Genomic DNA, 25,008 nt, shown 5'->3' on the forward strand with positions numbered 1-25,008 from the left:
CTTTTTTTAAAATAACAATAGGCTTTCCTCCGAGTTTTGATTTTAATATTGTGGTAGGGAATTAAGATTCCAGAGCTGGAAGTTAGTACTTTTGGACATTTCCTCTTTAAAGGTTCTGAGATCTGTCCGGTACTCATGCATCACCCTCTCTTGCTGCTTGCCTGCGTGGCCACGCAGTTCGCCTTGTCACCGAAACGCGGGGCTTGGCATGTGCCTCAGCAGCTTAAGCGAATTTGGAACAGGGACTGGGAGAGTTTGAGACTGTCAATTCTTGATAACCTTTTTTTGGGGGGAAATGAGATAATCATTAAATTATTCAGACCCATCCTTATTTCTGGTTTTTGTGTATTTAGCTGCTTTCCTCACTAATTGTCCAGGTCTAAGGTTCTAAACCTCAAAAGTTTATTAATGTCTTATCCTCTCTTAGCCCACTTTGTTTTACAGAGGGCCATCTAAATCATTGCTTAAAGTTTATTTCACTCGTGGCATCACCCTGAATTTGCTTACCTTTCTTTTTATCATTCATGCTATAGTTAACAGGCATTTAAAAATATAATTACTCATTTTAAGATTAGTATATAAATATACTGCAAATATTTGGATATGGCATATCTTAACTGATGTATTAGAGGCAAATCTGGGCCAGTGTTTTGATTCAGAATGATACCCCAAACTGACTTTTTAAAAATACGTGTTTCAGGTGTGCAGTATTATAATTTGACGTATGTATACACTACAAAGTGATCACCCCCAAAAGTCTGGTTGAGCAACCATCACCTTACAATTGACCCCCCAGTTTGTTCTCATGTTTTTTAACAATCGCCATAACATGCTTCGGTTTAAAGTTTGGATGCCCTCTGAACTCCATTTTAGACTGTAAGATCTTTTTAAAGAACATCTAAAAACATTCTTAAATGTTGATGAGTTACTGTTTTTCCCAAACATTTTTTCTTTTACAAATGAAAAGAAGGTGCAGAAGTGCTGGTGATTACTAGATCTCTTTCAGTAGACCCTTAAGAGTATAGACATTGACGAAACTTACTTTGAGTTTATGTCGCATTCCACATTTTAGGCAGCTTAAAGTCACTATTAGCCCAAGAATTGTGAATGTATTCTTGTCTTATTACAGAGTTTGTAGTTTTATCCTCTAGTATTTTGTTGGAAAATAGATAAAATTCCGAAGTTTTTGAGACATGAGTTCATAAACTTTTGGAGAGATCATAGTTCAACAGTGTATAAGGCAGTTCTGTTTTTCCTTGTGCTTTTAATACGCACTCTTGTTTTTAAGGGCAGTTTATACTTTTCCCACAATCTATTAAAGGGGTTAGAGAAGAGGAAGAATTTTAAAGTTAGCAAACGATAAAGAAAAATCTGTTGGCTAAGGCCTTGCAAAGCACTGACAACAGAACCTCTCTCTTATTTACACTGGCTCAGGGTTCCAGTTACACATGCCACCACCATCTTTTTCTGACCCTGTAATCTGGCAGAATAGATGAAATTCCAGATGGTACTGGATGTGCGTTCTCCTTGACTGCTGTCAAAGAAAATGAACTTTTGTTCAGTTAATGTCAGATAGGATATACAGTTGGAATAGGTTTTGGAACATGTTTTTTTCAGGCTGCAGCTGGAGGTGGTGGGGTTGGAGACGGTGTTCAGGAACCAACCACAGGCAACTGGAGAGGAATGCTGAAAACTTCAAAAGCTGAAGAGTTATTAGCTGAGGAAAAATCAAAACCAATTCCAATTATGCCAGCCAGTCCACAGAAAGGCCATGCTGTGAACCTGCTGGATGTGGTAAGCCACGCGCATGGGGTTAGCACTAATAAGATAACCAGATGACTAGGAAAACACTTCAGAAGACCAAAGGAACTAAAAGTCACGAAAACTTACTGACCTTTAACTGTTAAAGCTTGCTGTTTCAAAATGGCACAGAAGTAAAATTTTTTTCTTCCCTTCACTCCATTTAGCCTGTTCCTGTTGCACGAAAACTGTCTGCCCGTGAACAGCGAGACTGTGAGGTCATTGAACGGCTCATCAAATCATATTTTCTTATTGTCAGAAAGAATATTCAAGACAGGTTAGTACTATAGTACTAAATCAGACTTCAGTACTGCTCAATGATTCCATCATCTGTTTTAAAAGTACATGTGTTTGAAAAATTTTAGGCTTTTATTCGAAATGAGTGGATCATCTGCTGGTTTTGTTTTGCAGTGTGCCAAAGGCAGTAATGCATTTTTTGGTTAATCATGTGAAGGATACTCTTCAGAGTGAGTTAGTAGGACAGCTGTATAAATCGTCCTTACTGGATGATCTTCTGACGGAATCCGAGGACATGGCGCAGCGCAGGAAGGAAGCAGCTGACATGCTAAAGGTACGGTCAGTGGTTTTGAGTTTTCACACTTGGGTCGTCGATATAAACACTACATTGTTCAAAACACATTCTGATCCGTGGAGATACATAGTCTTCATATGATGGCTAATCTTTTTTTGGGTTGGTACTTGACTAGATTTTTAGATTCAAAATCAGAGAAGATACTGGTTAAGAGAAATCTACCCCCTATAAAGTGGACGACCCCACATAAAGATATTTTGATATCCTGACTTACTAAGCATCTATAATTGTTTTTTTTAATATAGGCATTACAAGGTGCCAGTCAAATAATTGCTGAAATCCGAGAGACTCATCTTTGGTGAAGAGAACTATATAATACTGAGACTTTGGTGACTCGAAAGTTGCTAGTTACTGCCTACTTGAGTAGAATTTTATTTATGAACTCCTGTGTATTGCAATGGTATGAATCTGCTCATGTGAAGAGACTGGCTACAAATTGAAAATTTTACTCTGTATTGCAGAACAAATCATACATTTAATCCAAATAATAAATGGCTGTTTCTAAGTTGCCCAGTACATATAAAATATATCAAGTCTTTCTTGTGACTGTTTCATTTGAACTTAAAAAGAAGAGCTGTTTATGTTCTAGTTGTACGAGCAGTGTGCCTGTGGATAAGATGACCTGTGTAATCTGATAGTAGTCGTAAAGCTGCTGCCCTAGTCCTTCAAGAAGAGTGCACCCCGACACCACTTCCTGCAACTGGATGCATGCACAGTGTAAACTGGTCTGGCTTTGAAGGAGCGGACAGGTTACTCACAGTCACTGTATTCCACCTGTCCTTCGATTTATAGTTTTATTGAGCTTCTCTGCAACCTTTGATGTGGTAGTAAGAAAGCTGAAGGCACAAGAAGATCTGGAACGATGACTGATGCAGTGTGGAGCTATGCAGCCCTGCCGCTTCTGGGCCCACACTGCCCTAGTGCGTTAAAAACCAAAATACCTTTGATTCTTTCTTAAACCTGGAAGTATGAATTATATTTCCCTGCATTAAAAACAATCATCTAGACTTGATTTTCAAATATAATCCAGATCCATCTTTAAATTAGGTCATTTACACCATGCTCCAAGATTCACTTCTGCTGATCATTGAAGTGTATCTTCTCAGTTGGTAAAAAAGTTAGTTTTGCTTTCCATCAACAAAATACATTAGAAAATACTGGTGGAACTCTCTACTAATCTAAAAAGAAAAATACCCGGACACAGCCACACAGCTGAAGGCTTAGAATACTACAATGCATTCAGAGGGTGGGGGTGAGGTTTAGAACATACTCACATTTTATTAAAAGTCCCCAGGTGATTCCTGATATGAATTACATTATAAATTTTAAGATACAGGTCAAAATCCTTAAGGCATCTAGCTCCATCTTTAACAGATACTATATCTGTGATACATAGTTTATTGAACATGTTAACATTTCTCTTCTTAAGTTATGACATTTATGAAGGACTCCTGGCAGGGACAAGATGTCTGTTAACTTGAACTTACGGCACCCATTTACTAGCAAACAACAGGTCAGCAACTGATCTCAAACATAAAAACAGATTCAATCTTCTATGATACGGTACTACTTTGAATCTGTGGACAGTACCAATCTTGATGATAGAATGCTCACTACCTAAATGTCTGTTAGCACACACTTAAAAGCCACTTTGCCATTAGTCAACATCAGTATAGCCATCCATGATTTACTTACTTCGGACACATCAGATGACTACCATTTCAGCCTTTTTAAGGGGGGGAAAAACTTACAGTGCACCATTCTCCACCATGTCAGACACATCTCAAATTGAAAATGTCACCTTTAAGGACAGGCTATGGTAATGTACTTGCTGCCACTAGACACCTTGTGCAGGAAAAGCAGAGGCAAGAAAGGTATGGAAAGTTAGAAAACCTTCCTTTATTGGCTCTCAAACTGAGTGAAGCTCTGGTATGTTGAGACGATCTCTGGCATTTACAGTGGACACCTGTTATGTTCTTGCTATGTAAATAAAATTGCTGGTATGAAATGACATTAAAGTTTTGTCAATAAATGAATTCTTCCTAACTTTGCTCCCAGAGAAAGGTTTAAACAATAGCTTTTTAATGTATAAATCTAAATGGAACATAATATAGCTTATACTGTATAAAAGTTTTACAAATTTTTTCCTATTAAATTCCCACAATTCACAGAGATATTATTACATCTCTAGTTTTACACGTAAAGACAGTGATTTGTTCCACATAATCCAGGTAGTAAATGGCTAGAATTTCAACACCAAAGCCATGCTTTGCTGCCTGTAAGGTTTTCTAGGACTCAGATTGTGAACCATTTTGTATTTGTGTTTCACTTGGTCCTCAAAGAAATACGGTGATACTACCGTGATTTTTCAGACGACGTGGAAATAGTTCTGAGAATTGACTTGCCTAATGTTTGTAGAGCTTAATTAGGTCTTAATTCTAAATCCTGAAAATTTCCCTTACCTGAATACCTTTTCCTATTCTCCTATGATTGGATATTTGGTATAATATTTGCCTCTGTTTTCACTCTAGTTGCTTTTCAGTTTATCTCAAGTTGCAATCTGCCTGGGGACAGAAGCAGAAACTTAAAACTAATTTAACCCCCCATACAAAAGTATCTACGAGTCCTTACTCTGCCCTCTTCTTCACTGCTCTTCCTCATCTCTAAAAAGGGAGCAAGAAAGGCTAGTTCTTTCAAGAAAGAGAATTTTTAAGAGATTATCCCTGGCAATCATGGTTTTCTGTGGTAGTCCTTATTCCTGCGGCTCAGGAGATAAAATACCCCATTACACAAGCACCTTGTCTTAACCACGCTGGGGAAATAAAATTACTCACACTCTTAGGCCTAGAGTGTACTCCGTTCTCTGTGGTTTGACTTGCATGAGCGAAAGTATAAGTTCTGGAGCCAACCTTTGGTACATCTTGAGAATGAGATGGGTAAGTTTGTTTGAACGACCTGAAGGATTTTTCATCATAGCTGCAGCCATTTTATAATGTAGAAATTCCTCTTTCCTATTTTAAGTAATGAAAGTCCATTCTTAAGAATATGTTGTCCAACGACCAAAACACTCTCAGGATTTGTTACTTGTTTGTGATTTATACTGACTCCACCTTCTGTTATCATCCGATACCTAAAAATAGAAAATAGTTAATTAGAATCATTTCACTTAACATTTCAGAGGCTCTCCAAACTCAAACCCCTTGGCACTGAATTGTTACATGTTCACCTTACTAGATTCTGCCTCCCTCAGACGCTCTTCTAAAAGGAGATTTAAGGCATAATAAGTGTCTTGTTTAGTGGAGAAGGCTATTTCACAGCTTTACATAGAACTATTCAGTTGGTAGTGGTTTAAAAACGAATCGCAGAATCACCTAGAGAGTGATTCCCCAATCACAGAAAAGCCTCCAAAAAGAGGACAACGCTGCTTTTCATGAGCTCCCGTGAGATACAAGCCACGATTACGTAGTGCTATTACAGAAATCTTTAGCAAACTTGCTTATGAAACTGGAAAATCCTTGGAAATTATATTCTGAGGCTACACCAATAACAGCAAATTTTGTTAAAATTTTAAGAATTTTTTAAAAAGTGAAATCGGCAGATTTTAGAGTTTGGAAAATCAGTAGCTCATCTAATTCCAGTTTAGGAACAATTTTTTTTTTTTTAATTATATTATGTTAGTCACCATACAGTACATCCCTGTTTTCTGATGCAAAGTTCGATGATTCATTAGTTGCGTATAACACCCAGTGCATCATGCAATAGGTGCCCTCCTTACTACCCATCACCAGCCTATCCCATTCCCCCACCCCCCTCCCCTCTGAGGCCCTCAGTTTGTTTCTCATAGTCCATAGTCTCTCATGTTTCATTCCCCCTTCTGATTACCCCCCCCTTTCTTCCCTACCGATCATCCTAGTTCTTATGAGGAACAATTTTTTGATGGCGTATGTAAATAGGTTTTACTCATGTTATTTATTGCCCAATTCATTCAACATTTACAAAGCCTTTGCGCTAAATATGAGAGTACTGCCAACTAGTGGAGAGAGCCAGACAAATAAACAATTCCACAGTGATTAAATGCTATCAAGTGCCAGGAAAGACTGCTCTGGGTGCACACTGGGTGGGTGAGGGGTTGGAAATTGTCCTGAAAGAAGAGACATGGAAACTGGGAGGGTGAGTAGCAGTTACTTCCACAAACAGGGCAAGGAAACATGGGGAGTAGCTAGAAAGAAGCAAACTGAGAGAAGAAAAGGTCTAGAGTATGAAAGGCCTTACAGGCCCTTAGGAAAGGCAAATGTTCATTTTCTGTTATCTGAACACTACCAGATGACCAAGAACGGCTACTACACATGGTCTCATAAAACTCGACAGTTTTCTATTTAGGGACAAATTTATTTCTTTTAGGAATTGTTATTTTGGGCTACTTGCTAGAGCTTCCAGATCACGTTCTACATTTTGTTTAAATGCACAAGCCAATCTTGTTTAGCTTATACAATCTAAAAAATGTCAGTATTAAGAACTGTCTAAATCAGATATGGTGTCATCTTAAGTCGTAGTAGAATTTCCAGTATCAGTAAATAAACCACTAGAAGAGTTCAGAAGAAAATCAAAAATGCTTCCACAGTAAGGAAAATTCTTAGAACCAGTGACTCACTCTGGGGAGTATATGGTACCACCCCCAATTCAGTGTACATTAAATAATGAGCATATTAGGGAATCAATAAGGGAGAATGGCAAGTGATACAAAGACGATGGATATTTTCTCTATATAATATAGAATAATCTAGGGCTCTTCAGGATAAAGGCAAATAATCCAAAACAACTGAAAGAAAATAGCAACTATAACAAATGTCATTTATAATCATGACTATGGGCTGGTAAGTATCTGACTTATGCTCAAACTCCAGGAGACGAGGCATTTAGGGTCTTCTGGCTAACTAATGCTTTTCCTTCTACATCACTGTTTCATTCTGCATAAGCCTCAAGTATGTGCTGGATTACTTTTTTGTGGAACACTTTATTCCCTCAAAACACCACACAACTGAGGAAAAAACATTCTACATGCTTCTTGAATAAGAAAAATGGAATTCTCAAGAGGAATAGTATAATTTATACTACTAGTTTTAGGAAGTAACATCATATGCTTACTTCATTTTCAGAAATTCAACTAATATTTTTTAAATTTTATTTATTTGTCAGAGAGAGAGAGGGAGTGCACAAGCAGGGGAGCAGCAGAGGGAGAGGGAGAAGCAGGCTCCCGATGAGCAGGGAGCCTGATGTGGGACTCGATCCCAGGACCCGGGATCAGGACCTGAGCTGGAGGCCAACGCCCAACCAATTCACCCATCCAAGTGTCCCTCAACAAATATTTTAAATAGGTTGGGCAAGCCCTCTACTCCCTCAAATAAAGACAATATAGACTGAATATGAGAGGGGTCATGTGAATCTGTTCACTTTTGATCTCAAATTGTGACCATCCCTGAGCTGACTAATCCCAGTGCTTCTGCTGGCCATAGTGGTCCCCTCAACGTAGGCCTTTCCAGCGCTGGAGGAAAACCGGAGTTAGACTTATTGAGAGATAGTATAGTAGTTCCAGACTTTATAGAGAATTTAGAGTATTTTCAACGGTAAGTACTCAGTTTTCACTTTATTCTTGGACTAACCTAACTTCTGCCAGGAATGAGACACCATTATGGCACTATCAGGAAAACACCCTCTGGAAACATGCTGTGAACTGTAACATTTAATGTTGAATTAACTGTGACTAAAAGTTAAATCATCTTACCCTCGGGGTCCATCTGGTATGGCATTTGCTTTGCGGCATGTATCTAGGACACTTGTTCCTGGGTCAAGAACTAATTCAGAAAATGAAGCTTCTTTAAACAGCTCTCTTAACTCTTGATCAGACATGACCTCCAGTGCATCGATGCTGCTATGATAGAGAGCCTGTGTACACCTGGAAACCACATCGAGAACCACATCATGTCAGTGCTTATCCACATGCATGTTCTAACAGCCAGTTTCGAAACAACGTCTATCCTGTATAATTCATACTTAAGATGACCTTTCTTCCCAACAGAGGCTATTCTAAAGCACTGAAGTCAGACACTGACAATCCTTGTAGTGGTAAATGACAAGATAACTCTAATGAATTTTCTCAAGTCTTTAACTACATAACTTTATCCAGCATTAGTTATTCCTAAAGGCCACCTTTTAGCGGAATCCAGCCCTTCTTGTCCATGAACAAGCTTCGTAACTTCTGCAGCAAGTCGTTTCTGAGGACCCCGCTTTTCTGGCTCTTTGTCATGTAGCTGCATGACGTGGTCAATCTCTGGAAGGGGCAGGAAAGTGAAGAGCCTCAGGTACCTGTGGGACAAAAATACAGCGCTGGTATATATAACGCACCTAACTTTGTCTCCAACTCCCTTTCCCTTTAAAAAACATTGTCTACTTATAAATTTATATTTTTTAAAATTTATTTATTTTAGAGACCGAGAGTGTGTGCATGAGCATGAGTGGGGGGGGAGGGGGAGAGAATCCCAAGCAGACTCCCTGCTGAAAACAGAGCCTGATGTGAGGCTCACTCTCATGACCCTAAGATCATGACCTGCGCCAAAACCAAGAGTCGGCTGCTTAACCAACTGATTCACCCAGGCGCCCCTACATTATGAAAAATAAACATGCAGAAATGTCCCCCAAATTAGATACCCATGCACATACTACCCAGATTGAAGATGTTACTATTTTGCCATCTTCGCTTCAATCTTTCCTTTTGAAAAAGCATAAAATAATATAGCTCTAGATGCTAGCACCTCAGAGTCCCCTCCTTGCCCAGAGATAAGCTAATCTAAATTTGTACATATCCTTCCTAAGCATGTTTTAATACTTTTATGTATATATACCCATAAATAAAAAATATGTATAACTTAAAAACAGATATTTTATATGTAGCCTTTAAACAAATCTTTTCTTGGTGAAAAACACATAGAAAGGTATACAAATCACAAACATACAGTTTAAGGAGTCAGAAAGCAAGCATCTATGTAACCATCCCGTCTAGAAATACGTCGTTGCTTCTACTCAAGAAAACCCGGACATACCACATCCGCTTCTCCCGCTCCAAATGAACCACTCTTCTGCCTTTCAAGGTAATCTCTTCCTCGTCTCTCTCTATACCTCTATTCTGGTAGCCCTGGGTAAAGAGCATCGCTGCGTTCGCCGGTTCTTAGGCTTTACAAATCAACGGGATCATACAGACTACATCTTTGCGTTTAGCTACTCGGCACATCACTGTGTTTAGGAGATCGGTGCTGCTGCTGCGTGTACCGCTGTCAGGACGGCCCTCCGTGCTGCGCCTGCTTCCCACGAGCCATCTAGTCTACCGTGGCATCTGTGCTGCTGCTGCTCTCGCGCAGCGGCTGCTAATAATGCTGCTGTCCACACTCCCGTGTATTTCTCGTGGTGCCCGTGCGCGCTCGTTTCTTCTGGGGACGTACCCAGGAGGGGAACTGCTGGGTCGCAGGTTCATGTGCGTCTATTCAGGTGTAGTACGCACAGACACACACTTCCCAAGTGGTTCTGTAAGCGTAGCATCTGTGCCTGACGTTAAGCTTTTGCTGCCAAGGCCTCCCTCACCTAAATATGCCACAGTTGGCGGCACATCGCGGCAAAGCAGCAGGCCACGGCCACGCAGCAAGTTCCCCCTTTAGGAAGCTCCGGATAACGCAGATTACCGACCGCTCGAGTGACCCCGTGTCTCCCTTCCCACTTCCTGACGTCCGCGCTTATGTTTTAAATTTGCCAATAAAGAAGGACCTCACAAAGCCCCAGGCACTTCACCCTGCACCCCAATACGGGCGGAGCCCCAGGGCCGCGCTCTCTCCCTCTCTGCCTACCCAGACGTCACAGTGCCCACCCCCTCCAGAACTTGGAGGTAGGAAGATACCGTTTTTCGAAGCTCCCTGACCCTTGCCGCCCAGGTGCGTCCTGCAGTCGTCGGCACCGCGAAGGCCGGTCGGGCCGCAGACTCCGCTCAGGCGAATGTCTGTAGGGGACACAGTCCCACCACGACCCACCACTCGGGGGTCACTAGGGGAGTTCTCCCTCCTCCTCACCCACCGGAATAGCCTTTCCTCAGTAATCTGCCCAGGGGTAACAGCCCTGGGATCCAGTGTGCCTTCACTAGCTCTCCTGGAGGACCCTCGTTGACATTAGTCACGAAGAGCCTTTGTAACTAGTGGTCTCATCATCTGTGCGGCCTCGATCACGTGGCTCTGGAGAGACCGAATTACGATGCAGCAGCGACACTTCAGCTGAGACACCGCAGGCAACACGCAGCGGAGGCGACACTGCCAGAGCGCCGCGACCCAGCCGGTTAGCCAGCCGGCGTTGGTGCGACAGCGGACGGACGGCAGCGCCCGCGGACAAGTGCAGGGGCACCATGCAGGCCGCTGAGCACACCGTGCGCGAGGGTCTCAGACTCAGCCTCCTGACAGCGACGCTGGCGGTCAGGAATGCCTCGTGGCGAGCCCCTGCAGGCATGACCACAGCGACCCAGATGACCCCCCTCTTTATTTCTAAACCGGAAGAGGCCCCACGTGACCCGAGTCCAGAGACTTTTTTTCGTAAGGCTCTCCCCCTAATTACAGGGCAGCCCTACTACATTTTAATGGGACCGCTGAAGCCATTTAAGGCACTGGGGGGCCCTGACAGGGTTGCTGGACATAGAGGAGATTACTATCCGGGCACCCAGATACTTCAGACCTATGCCCTTCCACACCCACTGCCCCAGAGGGCGTTTCCCCTTGAGGAAATTTCCCTCAACAAAAAGGGCTCCCCACACCCTCCCTAATAAACCAACATAATCTTGCCCCTGATGAAAATACACAAGTTAACCTCTCCTGGGAGTTACAAAATCTCAGTGCTCTGGTCACTTAGTATCTGGACAGCCAGTCTCTAAACTCCAGAGCCCAATACTAGCATTCTCCCAGCCACAGCCCCCTTCTGCCATCCATCCTCCTGCCACACAGCTGCCACCTAAGCATCTACCCTAGGAAATGGGTAGCTCCCTAGGACTGAACCCACCTCCCAGAGGCAGTGGCCCCTATACCGCTCTGATAGTCCAGTGGGACAATAAAAATGCAGGGTCTTTTTTTGTCCTATTAGGCATCAGGGCCCAAGTCACTGTTATTCCAGACAATCCCTCTAAATTCTCGAAAGGGAAGCCCTTCTACCTACAGGGCATTCCCAGTAAAACAATCAAAGGTGTACAAATCCATTCGGATGTAACTTAACTACAGGGACCATTTACTTCAAACGGCTCCTTATAGGGGTGGCTTCTTTGGCCCTTTCTTCCCCTATTACAGCATGGATGCACTGACACATACCATGCCACACAGAACCAGCCCAAGTTCTTGGCCTTCTTGGTAGGATTTACCAAATGGATGCCAGTGACTCTTCCTCCTGGGGGCAAGATGGTAAACACCCCCCAATACCAATTTAAACGGGGCACTAAAGGCCTACGCCCTGTCATTAAAGATGTTGAGATGGAGTCATTAAGCCCACAGCCTCCCCTTTCAATGGCCCCATGTGGTCGGTACATAAGTCAGCCACTATGAATGGTACCTCACCATTTCCCTTCCAAACCTTTAATACTGAGGTTCCCCCAATTAAGTTACAATTCCTAGTGTCATAGAATTAATTAAGGACACCTATCTCTGGGACAAGCAGCATACTAGCATTCACATCACATGGGTCCCAAAAGGAAAACAGAGAGAATAAGGGGCAGAAAACTTAATCAAAGAAATAACAGCTGAAAACTTCCCTAACCTGTGGAAGGAAAAGACATCCGGGTCCAGGAAGTACAGAGAGCCCCAAATAGGAACCCAAAGAAGTCCACACCAAGACACATGATAATTAAAATGGCAAAAATTCAAGAGAGCATCATAACAGTGGGGAGAGAAAAGCAAACAGTGATGTATGAGGTAACCCCCATAAGGCTATCAGCTGATCTTTCAGCAGGCCAGAGGGAGCAGTACAGTGTGTTCAGAATGATGAAAGGAAAAAAACTACAACCGATACTGTCCCCAGCAAGACTGTCACTCAGAACAGAAGGAGAGATAAAGAGGTTCCCAGACAAACAAAAGTTAAAGGTGTCCATCACCACTAAACTGGCCTTACAAGAAACGTACAAGGGACTTTTTTAAACGAGAAAGAAGAGGCTGTAACTAGGACTTAGAAAATTATGAAAGAATTTCAATGGTGAAAGCAAACAAATAGTAAAGGTACCAGATCAATCCCAAAGCCAGTACGAAGGTTAGAAGACAAAAATAGGACAATCACTTACAGCTACAATAATTAGTTAACCAATACAAAAGATAAAAAGGTGTAAAAGAGGACATCAAATACATAAAACATGGAGTGGGGAATAGAAACACAGCAAACGTGCTTTCTGAATGTGTTGAAACTTAAGTGACCATTAACCTAAAATAGATGGCTATATGCAGAGGCTGCTGCATGAACCTCGTGGTAACCACAAACCAAAACTGTATAATAGATACACACAAAGACTAAAAGAATCCAAGTGTTACACTAAGGAAAGTTTTATCAAGTCACAAGGGAAGAGACCAAGAAAGGGAGAAAGAACTATAAAAACAATCAAACAATTAACACAATAGCAAAAAGAACCTAACTATCAATCATTACTTTGAATGTAAATAGACTAGGGGTGCCTGGGTGGCTCAGTTAAGTGGCCAGCTCTTGATTTCGGCTCAGGTTATGATCTCAGGGTCCGGGGATGGAGCCCCATGTCAGGTTCCATGTTCAGTGGGGAGTCTGCTTGAAGATTCTCTCTCTCCTTCTGCCCCTCCCCCCCTTATGTGCTCGCTATTTATCTGAAGTAAATAAATCTTTAAATGTAAATGGACTAAATGCTCCAATCAAAAAACACAGGCTGACTGAATGGATAAAAATACCCCAAGACCCATCTATATTCTGCCTCCAAGAGCCTCCTTCAGACCTAAAGACACAAACTGAAAGTGAACAGATGAAAAAAGGCATTCCATGAAAATGGAAAAAAAGCTGACGTAGCAATATTTACATCAGACTAAATACACTTTAAAACAAAGACTGTAACAAGAAACAAAGAGCATTAACATAATGATAAACGGCTCAATCCAATGAAGATATAACAATCACAATTACCTCTGAACCCAACATGGAAGCACCTAAGTACATAAGACAAATATTAACAGACATAAAGGGAGAAATCAGTGGGCACCTGGGTGGCTCAGTCAGTTAAGCATCTGCCTTCAGCTGAGGCCATGATCCTGGAGTCCCAGGATCAAGCCCCACGTCAGGCTCCCTGCTCAGCGGGGAGTCTATTTCTCCCTCTCCCTTTGGCCCTCCCTCCAACTAGTGTGCACGCACGCTCTCTCTCTCTCAAATAAATAAAATCTTTTAAAAAAAAAATAGAAATCAACAATAATACAACAGAAGCCGACTTTAACATCCCACTTACAGCAACAGATAGGTCATCTTGGCAGAAAAATCAAGGAAGCAGTGGCTCTGAAGAACATGTTGGACCAGATGGACTTAACAGATATATATTGAACATTCCATCCCCAAACACAGAATACACATTCTAAGTGCACATGGAACATTTTCCACAATAGATTGCATGTTAAGCCACAAAACAAGTCTCAATTAATTTATGAAAACTGAAATCATATCAACCCTCTTTCTGGTATGAAACTAGAAATCAATTACAAGAAAAAAACTGGAAAAAACACAGACATGTGGAGGTGAAACAACATGCTACTAAACAACTAATGGGTCAAAGAAATCAGAGAGTAAATTAAGAACTATCTAAAGACAAATGAAAATGGAAACATGATGTTCCAAAATCTCTGGGACACAGAAAAAGGAGTTCTAAGAGGGAAATTTATAGCAATGAAGGCCTGCCTCAAGAAACAAAAATCTAAAATAGACAATCTAACCTTACAACTTAAGGAATTAGAAAAAAGAACAAAGCCCAAAGCTAGCAGGAGCAAAGAAATAATAAAGATCGGAGCAAATAAATACAGAAACTTAAAAAAAAAAAAGATAAATGAAACTACAAGTTGGTTCTTTGAAAAGATAAACAAAATTGATAAACCTTTCACCAGATTCATCAAGAAAAAGAGAGGACTCAAATACATAAAATCAGAAATTAGAGAAGGTACAACTGACACTACATAAATAAAAAGGATTAGAAAACATTACCAAGCTTCGGGGCACCTGGCTGGTTCAGTTGATAGACCATGTGACTCTTGATCTCAGGGTTGTGGGCTTGAGCCCCACGTTGGGTGTTGGGTGTTGAGATTACTTAAATAAATAAATAAAATCTTAAAAAAAAAAAAAAAAAGACTACCATGCTTAACCAAGAAGATATAAGATCTGTAACGTGAAACTATAAAACACTGACGAAAGAAACTGAAGATGACAAACTGGAAAGACATTCCATGATCATGGATTGGAAGAATTAATAATGATAAAATGTTTGTACTACCCAAAGCAAACTACAGATTCAATGCAATCCCTATCAAAATACTAACAGCATTTTTTTACAGAACTAGAACAAATAATCCTAAAATTTGTATGAACCATGAAAGACCCAGAAGAGCCAAGGTAATCATGAGAAAGAATACAAAGCTGGAAGTAACCCATTTCCACATTTCAAGATACACTACAAAGCCACAGTAATCAAACAGATTGGTACTGGCACAAAAACACACCCACATCAGTGGAACAGAACGGAGAGAACAGATATAACTTTGTACTTCCATGATCAATTAATCTGTGCCAAAGGAGGCAAGAAAATACAATGGGCAGAATCCCTTTAACAAATGGTGCTTATGTATCTGTTTCACGCAAAAGCATGAAACTGGACCACTTTCTTACACCATATATAAAAATAAACTCAAAATGGATTAAAGACCTAAATATTGAGACCTGAAACCATAAAATAAAAATAAACTGTTGGGACTACACCAAAATAAAAAGTCTTCACACAGCAAAGGAAACCATCAACAAAAGAGAAAGAAGACCTACTGAGTGGGAGAAGATATTTGCAAATGATATATCCAACAAAGGATTAATATCCAAGATATATAAAGAACTCACAGAAGTCAACACCAGTAACAGTAAGAATCCAATTAAAAATGGGCAGAGGACCTGAATAGACATTTTTCCAAAGAAGACACACGCACAGTCGACACGTTGAACAAGACGCGCCACATCACTAACCATCAGAGAAATGGAAATCAAGACCACGATGAGATATCGCTTTCCATCTGTCACGGTGACTAGTATCAAAAAGATAAGAAATAATGTATTGGTGAGGATACAGAGGAAAAAGGAACCCTTGTGCACTGTTGGTGGGAATGTAAATTGATGCAGCCACTATAGAAAACAGTATGGAGATTCTTCAAAAAATTAAAAATAGATATACCACAAGGATCCAGTAATTCCACTGATGGGTATTCGCTCCAAGTAAGTGAAAACACTGATTCAAAAAGATATGCATCCCTTTGTTCACTGCAGCGTCATTTACAATAGCTAAGATACGGAAGCAACTCAAGGGTCCGCTAATAGATGAATGGATAAAGAAGCGGCATATATACACTGGAAAATTACTCAGGACTTAAAAAGATGGATATCTTGCCATTTGTGACAACTTCAATGGTCTAGAAGGTATTATGTTAAGTGAAATAATTTGGGCAGAGACAGACGAATTCCATATGATTTCACTTATATGTGGAACCTAAAAAACAAATAATAAAAAAAAAACCCCAAAATAGAAACAACCCACAAATACAGAGGACAAACTAATGGTTGCAAGAGGGGATGGAGTGTGGGGGATGGGAAAAATGGATGATGGGGAATAGGAGATACAGGCTTCCAGTTAAGGAATGAATAATCATGGGATGAAAGGTACAACATAGAAAATATAGTCAATGGTTTAAAAAAAAAAAAAAGGACTACTACGGAAAATTATTATATGTCTAATATATTGGACAACTTAGAAGGAATGAAAAATTCTTAGAAACATAAAATCTTCCAAGACAGGAAGAAATAGAAAATCTGAACAGATCAATTACTTGGAATGAAACTGAAGCAGTAATCAAAACCTCCCAAGAAACAAAAGTCCAGGACTAGACAGTTTCACAAGTGAATTCTACCAAACATTTAAAGAACTAATACCTATTCTTCTCAAACTATTAAAAAACTGAAAAGGAAGGAATGCTTCCAAATACATTGTAGAAGGCCAGCACTACCCTGACACTAAAACCAGACAAAGACACCTCGAAACTAGAGTATTGCAGGCTACATCCTGGATGAACACAGATGCAAAACTCCTCACATACATTATCAAGCTGAATTCCGCAATACATTGAAAGGATCATTCCCCACGATCAAGTGGAGTTTATTCCAAGGATGCAAGGATGGTACAATTTATGCAAATCAACAAACATGATACACAACATTAACAAAAGATAAAAACTATATGATTATCTCAACAGAGGTAGAAAAAGCATTTGACAAAATCCAGAATCCATTTATGATAAAAACTCTCAACAGAGTGGGTTTACAGGGAACATACCCCCAAACCCAAATATGAAAACCCCACAACTAACATCATACTCATTGGTGAAAATCTCAAAGCTTTTTCTCTAAGATCAGGAACAAGGCAGTGATGTCCATTTGCCACTTTAATTCAACATAGTATTGGAAGTCCTACTACGGCCAACAGACAGAAATAAAAGGCATCCAAACTGGTAAAGAAGAATTAAAATTGTCACTATTTGCAAATGACTTGATACTATATACAGAAACCCTGAAGACTCCACCAAAAAACTATTGGAAGTAATAAATAAATTCTGTCAAGTTGCAGAATACCAAATTAATACACAGAAAACTGTTCCATTTTTATACACTAATAACAAACTAGCAGACCAGGAAATTAAGAAAAGAATCCCATTTACAACTGCATCAAAAAGGGTAAAATAGAGACCTGTACTCTGAAAACTACAGAACGCTGATGAAAGAAAGTGAAGATGACACAAATAAATGGAAAAATATACCATGCTCATAGGTTGGAATGATATTGTCCATACTACCCAAAGCAAAGTACAGATTTAATGCAATCCCTATCAAAACACCAACAGCATTTTTCATGGAACTAGGAATAAACAGTCCTAAAATCTGTGTGAAACCATGAAAGACCTCAAATAACCAAAGCGATCCTGAGAAATAACAAAGCTGGAGGTATCACCCTGTTGCAGAAAAATAAGAATCAGACCGGCAAAAGACGACTGACACTTGGAGAAGTAGGAGAACTCAGATTTATTTTATGCCGGCGGACCCAGATGGGCAGACCCAGATGAGCTCGTGCTCAAAATTCTGGGCCCCAGGCAACGGAGTTATAGGGCTTTTATAGGGGACTGCAGGCAGGCAGGTTCTAAGGGCTGTGCTGACTGCTGGTAGGTGGGTTTAAATGGTGGGGAGTCAGGGGGGGAAGTGGGGGCTGCTTTAGGTGGGAACAGTAGTGCACGGAGCCTGTGCTGGGAAGCCTGTCTACAGAAGCAGAAAGGGCTGGTTATCTCTTGCTCCCAGTAGGGCTTCTGGTTATCTCTAGCTTACTGTTAGTAATTTTCAATCTTCTGGGACCTCCTGGCCTGGGGCCTGCTCTGGGCAATATTCCTCTTCAATACGCTCAGATTTCAAGACATACTACAAAGCAGTAATAATCAAACCAGCATGGAGCTGGCACAAAAATATATACATAGACCAATGGAACAGAACAGCGAGCTTAGAAATAAACCTACGCCTATATGTTCAATTAATCTATGACAAAAGAAGAATATGCAATAGGGAAAAGACCGTCTCTTTAATAAATGGTGCTGGGAAAAGCTACATGCAAAAGAATAAAATTTGACCACTTTCTCACACGACACACAAAAATAAACTCAAAATGGATTAAAGACCAAAATGTGAGACCTGAACCCATAAAACTCCTAAAAGGAAACAGGCAGGAACTCCCGGACATCCAGCTTAGCAATACTTTTGTGATTTTTCTCCTCAGGCAGGAGCAACAACAGCAAAAAAAACCTATTAGGAATAGACCAAACTAAAAAGCTTTTGTGCAACAAAGGAAAGTATTAACAAAACAAAAAAGCAACTTGCTGACTGGGAGAAGATATATGCAAATGATATATCTGATAAGGGCTTAACATCCAAAACATATAAAGAACTTATACGACTCAACACCAGAAAACAATGTGATTAAAAAATAGGCAGAAGACCTGAATAGACATTTTTCCAAAGAGGACAGATGGCCAACAGACACATGGAAAAAATGCTCAACATCACTCAGCATCAGGGACATGCAAATCAAAACCACAATGAGATGTTACCTCACACCTGTCAGAATGGCTAAGACAGGAAATAAGTTCTGGCAAGAATGTGGAGAAAGGGAACCCTCATGCACTGTTGGGGGTGGGGAATGTAAACTGGTACAGCCACTATGAAAAAGAGTAGGGAGGTCTTAAAAAAAATTAAAAATAGAAATCTGATACCATCCAGCAATTCTACTTCCAGGTATTTACCTGTGGAAAACAGGAACACTAATTCAAAAAGATACGTGCACACCTATTTTCACTGTAGTATTATTTACAGTAGCCAAGATATGGAAGCAACCTGAGTGTCCACTGATAGACTAATGGCTAAAGAAGAATGGAATATTACTCAGCCATAAAAAAGAAAGAAATGTCATTTGCAACAACATGGATGGACGCTGAGGTATGCTAAGTGAAATAAGTCACTCAGAAAAAGACAAATACCGTGATTTCACTTACACGTGGAATTTAAGAAACAAAACAAAGGAACAGACAAAACAGAAACAGACTTATAATGCAGAGAAGTAGTGGTTGCCAGAGGAGAGGGGTGGGGTGAACAGATGAAGGGGATTAAGATATACCAATGTCCAGTTAAAGTCACAGAGATGAAAAGTACAGCACAGGCAACACAGTCAATAATACTGTAATAATTTGGTAAGGGGGCAGCCAGTGACTACGATTATTGTGGTGGGCACATCATAATTCATATAAAATGTCAAATCACTATGTTGTTGCACACCGGAAACTAATATAATACAGTATGTTGACTATACTTCAATTAGAAAAAAAGGACAAAAAAAATCTGATGCCTCTAAGTGCCTGACACTTAGCTTTTAACTGCCAAATAATCCATTTTAAAGACATTCATTTTGAATAAACATACTGCTAGCTGTTATGATACAGCTAGTAGCAAACCACCTCGATAAGTTATCAGGCCAGCCTTACTCATGAAGTTCCTCTTTTAGAAAGCCCTGGGTGACTTAGATAACTGACCATTTGAGTGACCCCGTTTCTCCCTTTCCTGTTCTCTAATTACTGCTTTCATGTTTTAAATTTCCCAATAAATGGTGAACCTGCAAAACCCAACTCCCTCTCCCCCGTCTCCAATAAGGCCGTGCCCCAGGTCCATGCGCCCTCCCTCTCTCTACCCAGGACCTTCTGGGTAGCCCCCCAGGACCTGGGAGTAAAAAATCATGTTTTTCAAATTTCCCTGATGGCTGCTGCTGAGGTGCCTCCTGCAATCATAGGAACCACTAAGGCCAGTCCAGCCACAGCACTGGTTCTGGTTGGGGAAATGTCTGCGGGCCTTGCCACAAGTGGTATGTGCCCAGGTGAGTTCCTCAAGCATTTCTAGCTAACAGCATCACCAGCAATTGGCTGAGACTGATAGCACAGTAAGTTCACTCTCCCACCACCCTGGAACATTCTCACCAACACTTGGTATAGCCAAGTCTATGTTTATCCATTCTGGAAGGTACAGAACAGTATTTAATTTTGCCTTTATCTTGCATTTTCTCCTCATTACTAAGGCGGAGCAACCTTTTCATAGGTTTTTGGCCTTCTGGATAGAATCTTTCTGAAGTGCATGTTCAAGCCTCTACTCGTGTTTTTACTGGATCGTCTTTTTCTTATGGGTTTACGGAATCTGAGTATAAGCTCTTTACACTTTTAGTACATGTAACTGATATTCTTCTACTCTTAATGGAGACTTTTGATGAACAGATCTTAGTTGTAATTTAGACTACTCTACCAATCTTTATCTTTGTATCTCATTTAAGAATCTTTCCCTATCCCAGTTACAAAGATATTTTCCTATTTATTTTCTGAACACATGATTTATCTTTTGTTATAGAGTTAGGCTGATAATCTACCTGGAACTGATTGCTGCATACCGTGTAAGATTAAGTTTCATTACTTCCCCCACATAAGACATCTAATTATCTAAATGCAATTTATTGAAAAGATTGTTTTATCCCACTGCTCTGCAGTGCCACAGAAATCAAGTAACCATAGATACTGAAGACTGTCCGGATTCTCTAATCTTCTCCAGTAGTCTCTTTACTTAATCTTACATTTAAGCTTGTGCTTTAAAGTCTAAAGATTATTAGAATTAATAAGATTTTAGAAGAGTTGCCAGATACACAATCACAGAAATTGATTTTTATACATTAGAGCCAAATAAAAAATGAAATTTTCAAAAAGATGTCAGTTCTTGATACATCAAAACCCTAAACTGTATCATCAAATATGTTTGAAATAAATCTAAAGGAAAAAAACCCTTAATTATTGTAGTTTTATAAGGCATACTTTCCACTCTGGAAAAATTATTTTTGGGGAAATTCACCTTTTCTTTGTTGCAGGTGTATTTTTCTCATTAATTTATATTCTTTGAAGAGTTTAAGATAATGTGAATTCATGAGAAAATCATTCTTAAAAAAGGATTTTCAAAAGATGTTATAAAGAAAAACTTTAGAGACAAAGGTAAAATCAGGTTAAGTCAAGTTGATGATAAAAGGAGTGAAAAAACTAGACTACACAAGTGATAACGTCTTAAGTACTTGCTAGATGTAGATCACAAACTAGCAACCACAGTGGTTTTCTGCTCCAACCAACAAAAAACCGTTTAGAACAGTTCAAACTACAATGTCTGTGTCTTAAACAAAATCTAAATGAAAACAAAAACATAAAGAACTATAAGGGGTACATAGAGATTCAATGGCTAAAATTGTATCATGAGCTTATAAACTTAATTTTTTTCAGCATACTATTAAGAACTCACCTTTCTACCATATCATCCCGCTGCCTGACAAAGAATTGATACAATTCAAACGGAGAGGTCTTATCTCTGTTTAGCCAAACAGCATTACCAGCCGACTTTCCCAGTTTTGCTCCAGTTGTACTTGTAATTAGAGGAACAGTGATTCCAAATACATCTTCTCCAGTCAACCTAAGCATAAAGAAAGACTTCATTATGTGCTTCAAGCACAAGTGGTAGCAGGTTCTGCTAATCCTTCTTCAGATTTCATTCTGGTCTCTTGCTCTACGAAAACTTCCTTTACCTTCTAAATCCGAATTTTTGTTCCTCTTTATTGTTTTCATAGCACTCACTCCGTTTTGGCATTGGTCTTTCTAAACTGCAATGGAACCAGTGACTCTGGGGTAGTTTCTGCATAACTAGGGCCTAGAAAATTTTAAAGTCCGAGGAAGAAAAGGAAAGAAAACTGGGTAAGGGGCAATCAGAGAGACACTTAAGGATGTTTTAAAGGATTTAAAAATGAGTGCCACATGGGCTAGCCCTATAGTTGCTCTCCCTCAAGAAAATGCGACTAAAATCTATGTTTGCCAAATATTCAGAGTTGGAAAAAAAATTGAGATGCCAACCAAAAACTAACACTATCTTCATGCAACCTGCAGAGCTAAAGCAGAAACTACTCCAGGAGACACAGTCGCATTCAAGCATAAACAACGAAAAGCAGTTTCTCAAGTCAGAAACACAAAGTTACTAAGGGGAAGCAAAAGACACAATCTGAATCCTGCCTAGTGGTCTATTTCCTGCAAAGCTCTAGGAATACGTTCCGTGCCTTGTACCATTAATTCAGCCCTTTAGTTCTCACTAGCTAGTCACATTAACACCATTACAGACTTAGCGGGGTAAAACCAACAAGGACTCGGAAAGGGCGTTATTGCCCAATCCTAATAATGTATCACAGGCTATTCGTGTGTAAATTATTTGGTCACAAGCTTTCTGGATCTAAAGGAGCTTACTTGTGGATAAACTCGTATCCAGACATGATATTGCCCAGCTGATCAGATCCACCCAGCTGGACCCGGCATCCATAATGCTGGAACAGATAGTAGAAGTCGTAAGCCTGGAGCACCTGGTACAAAAACTCGGCCAAGCTCATGCCCTCGGGACTCTTGAGCCGGGTTTGGACGCTCTGACGGCTCAGGAGCGTGCCCATGCGGAACTGCCCGCCCACGGCCGCTAGGAAGTCCACCAGGTGCTGCTTGTGGTACCAGGCCGAATTGTCCAGTACTGTGAAACTTCCCCAGGTCTGCCCATTAGCAAAGAGCTGCTGGTGATTAGCCACCATGGCCTCGAGCCCTTGGCGTAGGGCGCGCGCATTGTTTCGCACGCGCTCCGGTTCCAGCGCCTCGCGCTCCTTGGTCCGGCCGCTGGGGTCTCCCAGGCGCGCGGTGGCACCTCCCACCAGTGCGATCACATTGTGGCCCGCTCGCTGGAAGTGAAACAGGCCCAGCAGCGATAGCAGATGCCCCACATGAAGCGAGTCGGCCGTGGGGTCAAAACCGCAGTAGATGGTCTGGGGAAAGTTGCCTGTGCCACGGTCGAAGAGCTCTGGGAGCTCTATCTTCGTACCTCTCTCGGGGAAGAACTCCTTGAACAAACCTCGAGCCTTCTGCACCGCCAGTAACCCCTGAGCGCCCGAATGGGCCTCACGTAGTGCCAGGAGCAAGACTTCTGTTGGGCCTGGCGTCCCAAACCACCGGCCCCGGGAAAAGCAGCGCAACGTGGGGGCCGCCATCTTGGCGTCGGCTCGATGGGAATGCTGGGATTTTGGAGCCCTCGCCACACCCCTCAGTGCCAGCCTCCTACAATTTCTACGAAAATTGCTTCCGTGTTTTTCTGCGCATGTCCGGGTGGGGCGAGGCGGTCACTTAGCTACGGAGCTTGAGTTCTCAGCAGTCATTGGAGTTCTGACGACCTACGTGGAGTTTCTGCTTACCTTTGCAGTCACCTTAAGTTCGCAAAAACTGTTCACTCATTCGTAGCATAGGTGTGTCTGTGATAATAGTTCCTACCTCATAGGGCTCTTGTGAGGACTAAGAATGGCACCTACTAAGCTCTCTACAGATGTTAGATTTTGTTTAAATTTTCACGTGAAAAAAATTGTGATGCACAAGTTCCTTTGAATTCTTGGCTCGATGCAAAAACTTGTTCACAGAGTTTGGGATGGGTTAGAAATTGCTTTAACTTAATGGAGAGATACAGAATTGGCGTTGGGATCCAAACTCCAAGCGGATGAGAGCGCCTCAGTCACCAGTATACATTAGCTTCTCCAGGAGGTGGCAGTCTTGCCCAAGCTATAGCGAGAGCCGACTCTACATTAAATTAAACGCAGAAAACCCTGTTTTATTTATCTATTTAACAATCACAGGTAACCAGGTGGGACACAGCTTTAGTGTAAGTGGATTCCAATTAGTAATCACATTGCCACAGCATGGCAGGTGCTATCAGTACTCCACTCACCAGGGATGGGGTTCCATTGCCAGGTGGCTGGCACGGAATCCAGCTCCAAAACCCTATTTTAGAGTCTCATTTCTGAGACCACTTTCAATACAAACTGTGTAAGGTCGAGTTGGAGATTTGTGTGCAGAAGGATTATTGGGGACTCTTGGAATAACCTCTGTAATGGAGTGATGGAGGCAGGGTTGAGCTGAGGGAGAAGTTGAACTGTGAACAGTTGGCAATAGGGGCCTCCAACAATCCCATGGGTGCTCTGGAGCTGGGCTTTCCTTTCAAATTCATTCTAAGTTGAAACAAGGGACAGGCCTTGTTTATTGGGCAGCCACTAAATGGGATGCCCCTGGAGAGGAGGCAAAACCTGGGGCGAGACTTTGGCAAATGGACTCAGCTGTGAGCTAACAGCAACCGATAAGCTCAACAGCTGGGGGATTGAACGCCTGGGTCCTGAAGCAGGCATCTGGGCCATGGGCCAAATTACTCCCTACAGGACCTTTCCATTTCATAACATTGGAAAGCCGTTTAACAAAATGAAATATTTAAAAAATTAGTTTCTTTGCATGTATAATTATCAGTGAAGTAAGATTTTCATTGCCAAATGCTAACTGTGATAGGATTTGAGATACTTATTCAACAGGCTATGCAATACAATCCTGAATGCTGAAGAACATAAACAGGGTGTGTTCTCCCATGCTGCTATTCAAAAAATCTTAAAATTTGCAGTTGTAACCTGTTTACCTGCAATCTTATATCCCACCACTTTAATCAGAGAAATATTTAAGTATGTGTAGCACACAGCAGATAGTGTTTTCTATTTAGTACCTAATACACAGGAATATTTGAACATTTTTAAAGGCTTTCATTCCTGAAGTTTCTGGTTAATATGACAGGTAACTATCTGTGGTTTTTACAGGTATGTT

The 25,008-nt window shown here is 40.9% G+C and overlaps 2 protein-coding genes across 10 annotated transcripts in view; one reads left to right on the top strand and one right to left on the bottom strand.

The window, feature by feature from the left end:
* DNM1L (dynamin 1L) overlaps nt 1-2,930 on the top strand; it is a 45,087-nt gene extending 42,157 nt beyond the window's left edge. For all 8 annotated transcript variants that reach the window (XM_045811930.2, XM_045811935.2, XM_045811932.2 and 5 more), the window contains 4 exons: nt 1,618-1,794; nt 1,968-2,077; nt 2,212-2,371; nt 2,638-2,930. In XM_045811930.2, coding sequence (XP_045667886.1) covers nt 1,618-1,794; nt 1,968-2,077; nt 2,212-2,371; nt 2,638-2,694 — 504 coding nt within the window. In that variant the 3' untranslated portion in view covers nt 2,695-2,930. The remainder of the gene's footprint in view (nt 1-1,617; nt 1,795-1,967; nt 2,078-2,211; nt 2,372-2,637) is intronic.
* Nucleotides 2,931-3,645: 715 nt separating this feature from the next.
* YARS2 (tyrosyl-tRNA synthetase 2) lies at nt 3,646-23,418 on the bottom strand. 2 transcript variants are annotated; one of them, XM_045811939.2, is made up of 5 exons: nt 22,591-23,414; nt 21,605-21,772; nt 8,600-8,755; nt 8,175-8,345; nt 3,646-5,522 (listed from the first exon to the last, which is right to left on the bottom strand). In XM_045811939.2, the coding sequence occupies exons 1-5, from the start codon at nt 23,367-23,369 to the stop codon at nt 5,363-5,365; spliced, it is 1,434 nt and encodes a 477-aa protein (XP_045667895.2). In that variant the 5' UTR covers nt 23,370-23,414; the 3' UTR covers nt 3,646-5,362. The 2 variants fall into 2 exon arrangements, with proteins under 2 accessions (XP_045667895.2, XP_045667896.2); XM_045811940.2 differs by lacking the exon at nt 21,605-21,772 and having other exon boundaries at nt 22,591-23,418.
* Between the last annotated feature and the right edge of the window lie 1,590 nt (nt 23,419-25,008).

This window comes from Ursus americanus, chromosome 25 (genome assembly GCF_024610735.1).
Source record: "Ursus americanus isolate L20-20 chromosome 25, mUrsAme1.1.p, whole genome shotgun sequence".
Classification (NCBI taxonomy): domain Eukaryota; kingdom Metazoa; phylum Chordata; class Mammalia; order Carnivora; family Ursidae; genus Ursus; species Ursus americanus.

Bases quoted from the DNA above. Each gene is read 5' to 3' on its own strand.
- YARS2 (XM_045811939.2), bottom strand. From the start codon at position 23,369: ATGGCGGCCCCCACGTTGCGCTGCTTTTCCCGGGGCCGGTGGTTTGGG. The intron at 8,756-21,604 runs GTGAGTTCTTAA...TTTGTCCCACAG, and splicing joins CGGGATGATATGGTAGAAAG to GTACCTGAGGCTCTTCACTT. The intron at 5,523-8,174 runs GTAAGATGATTT...TTCTATTTTTAG, and splicing joins ATACCAGATGGACCCCGAGG to GTATCGGATGATAACAGAAG.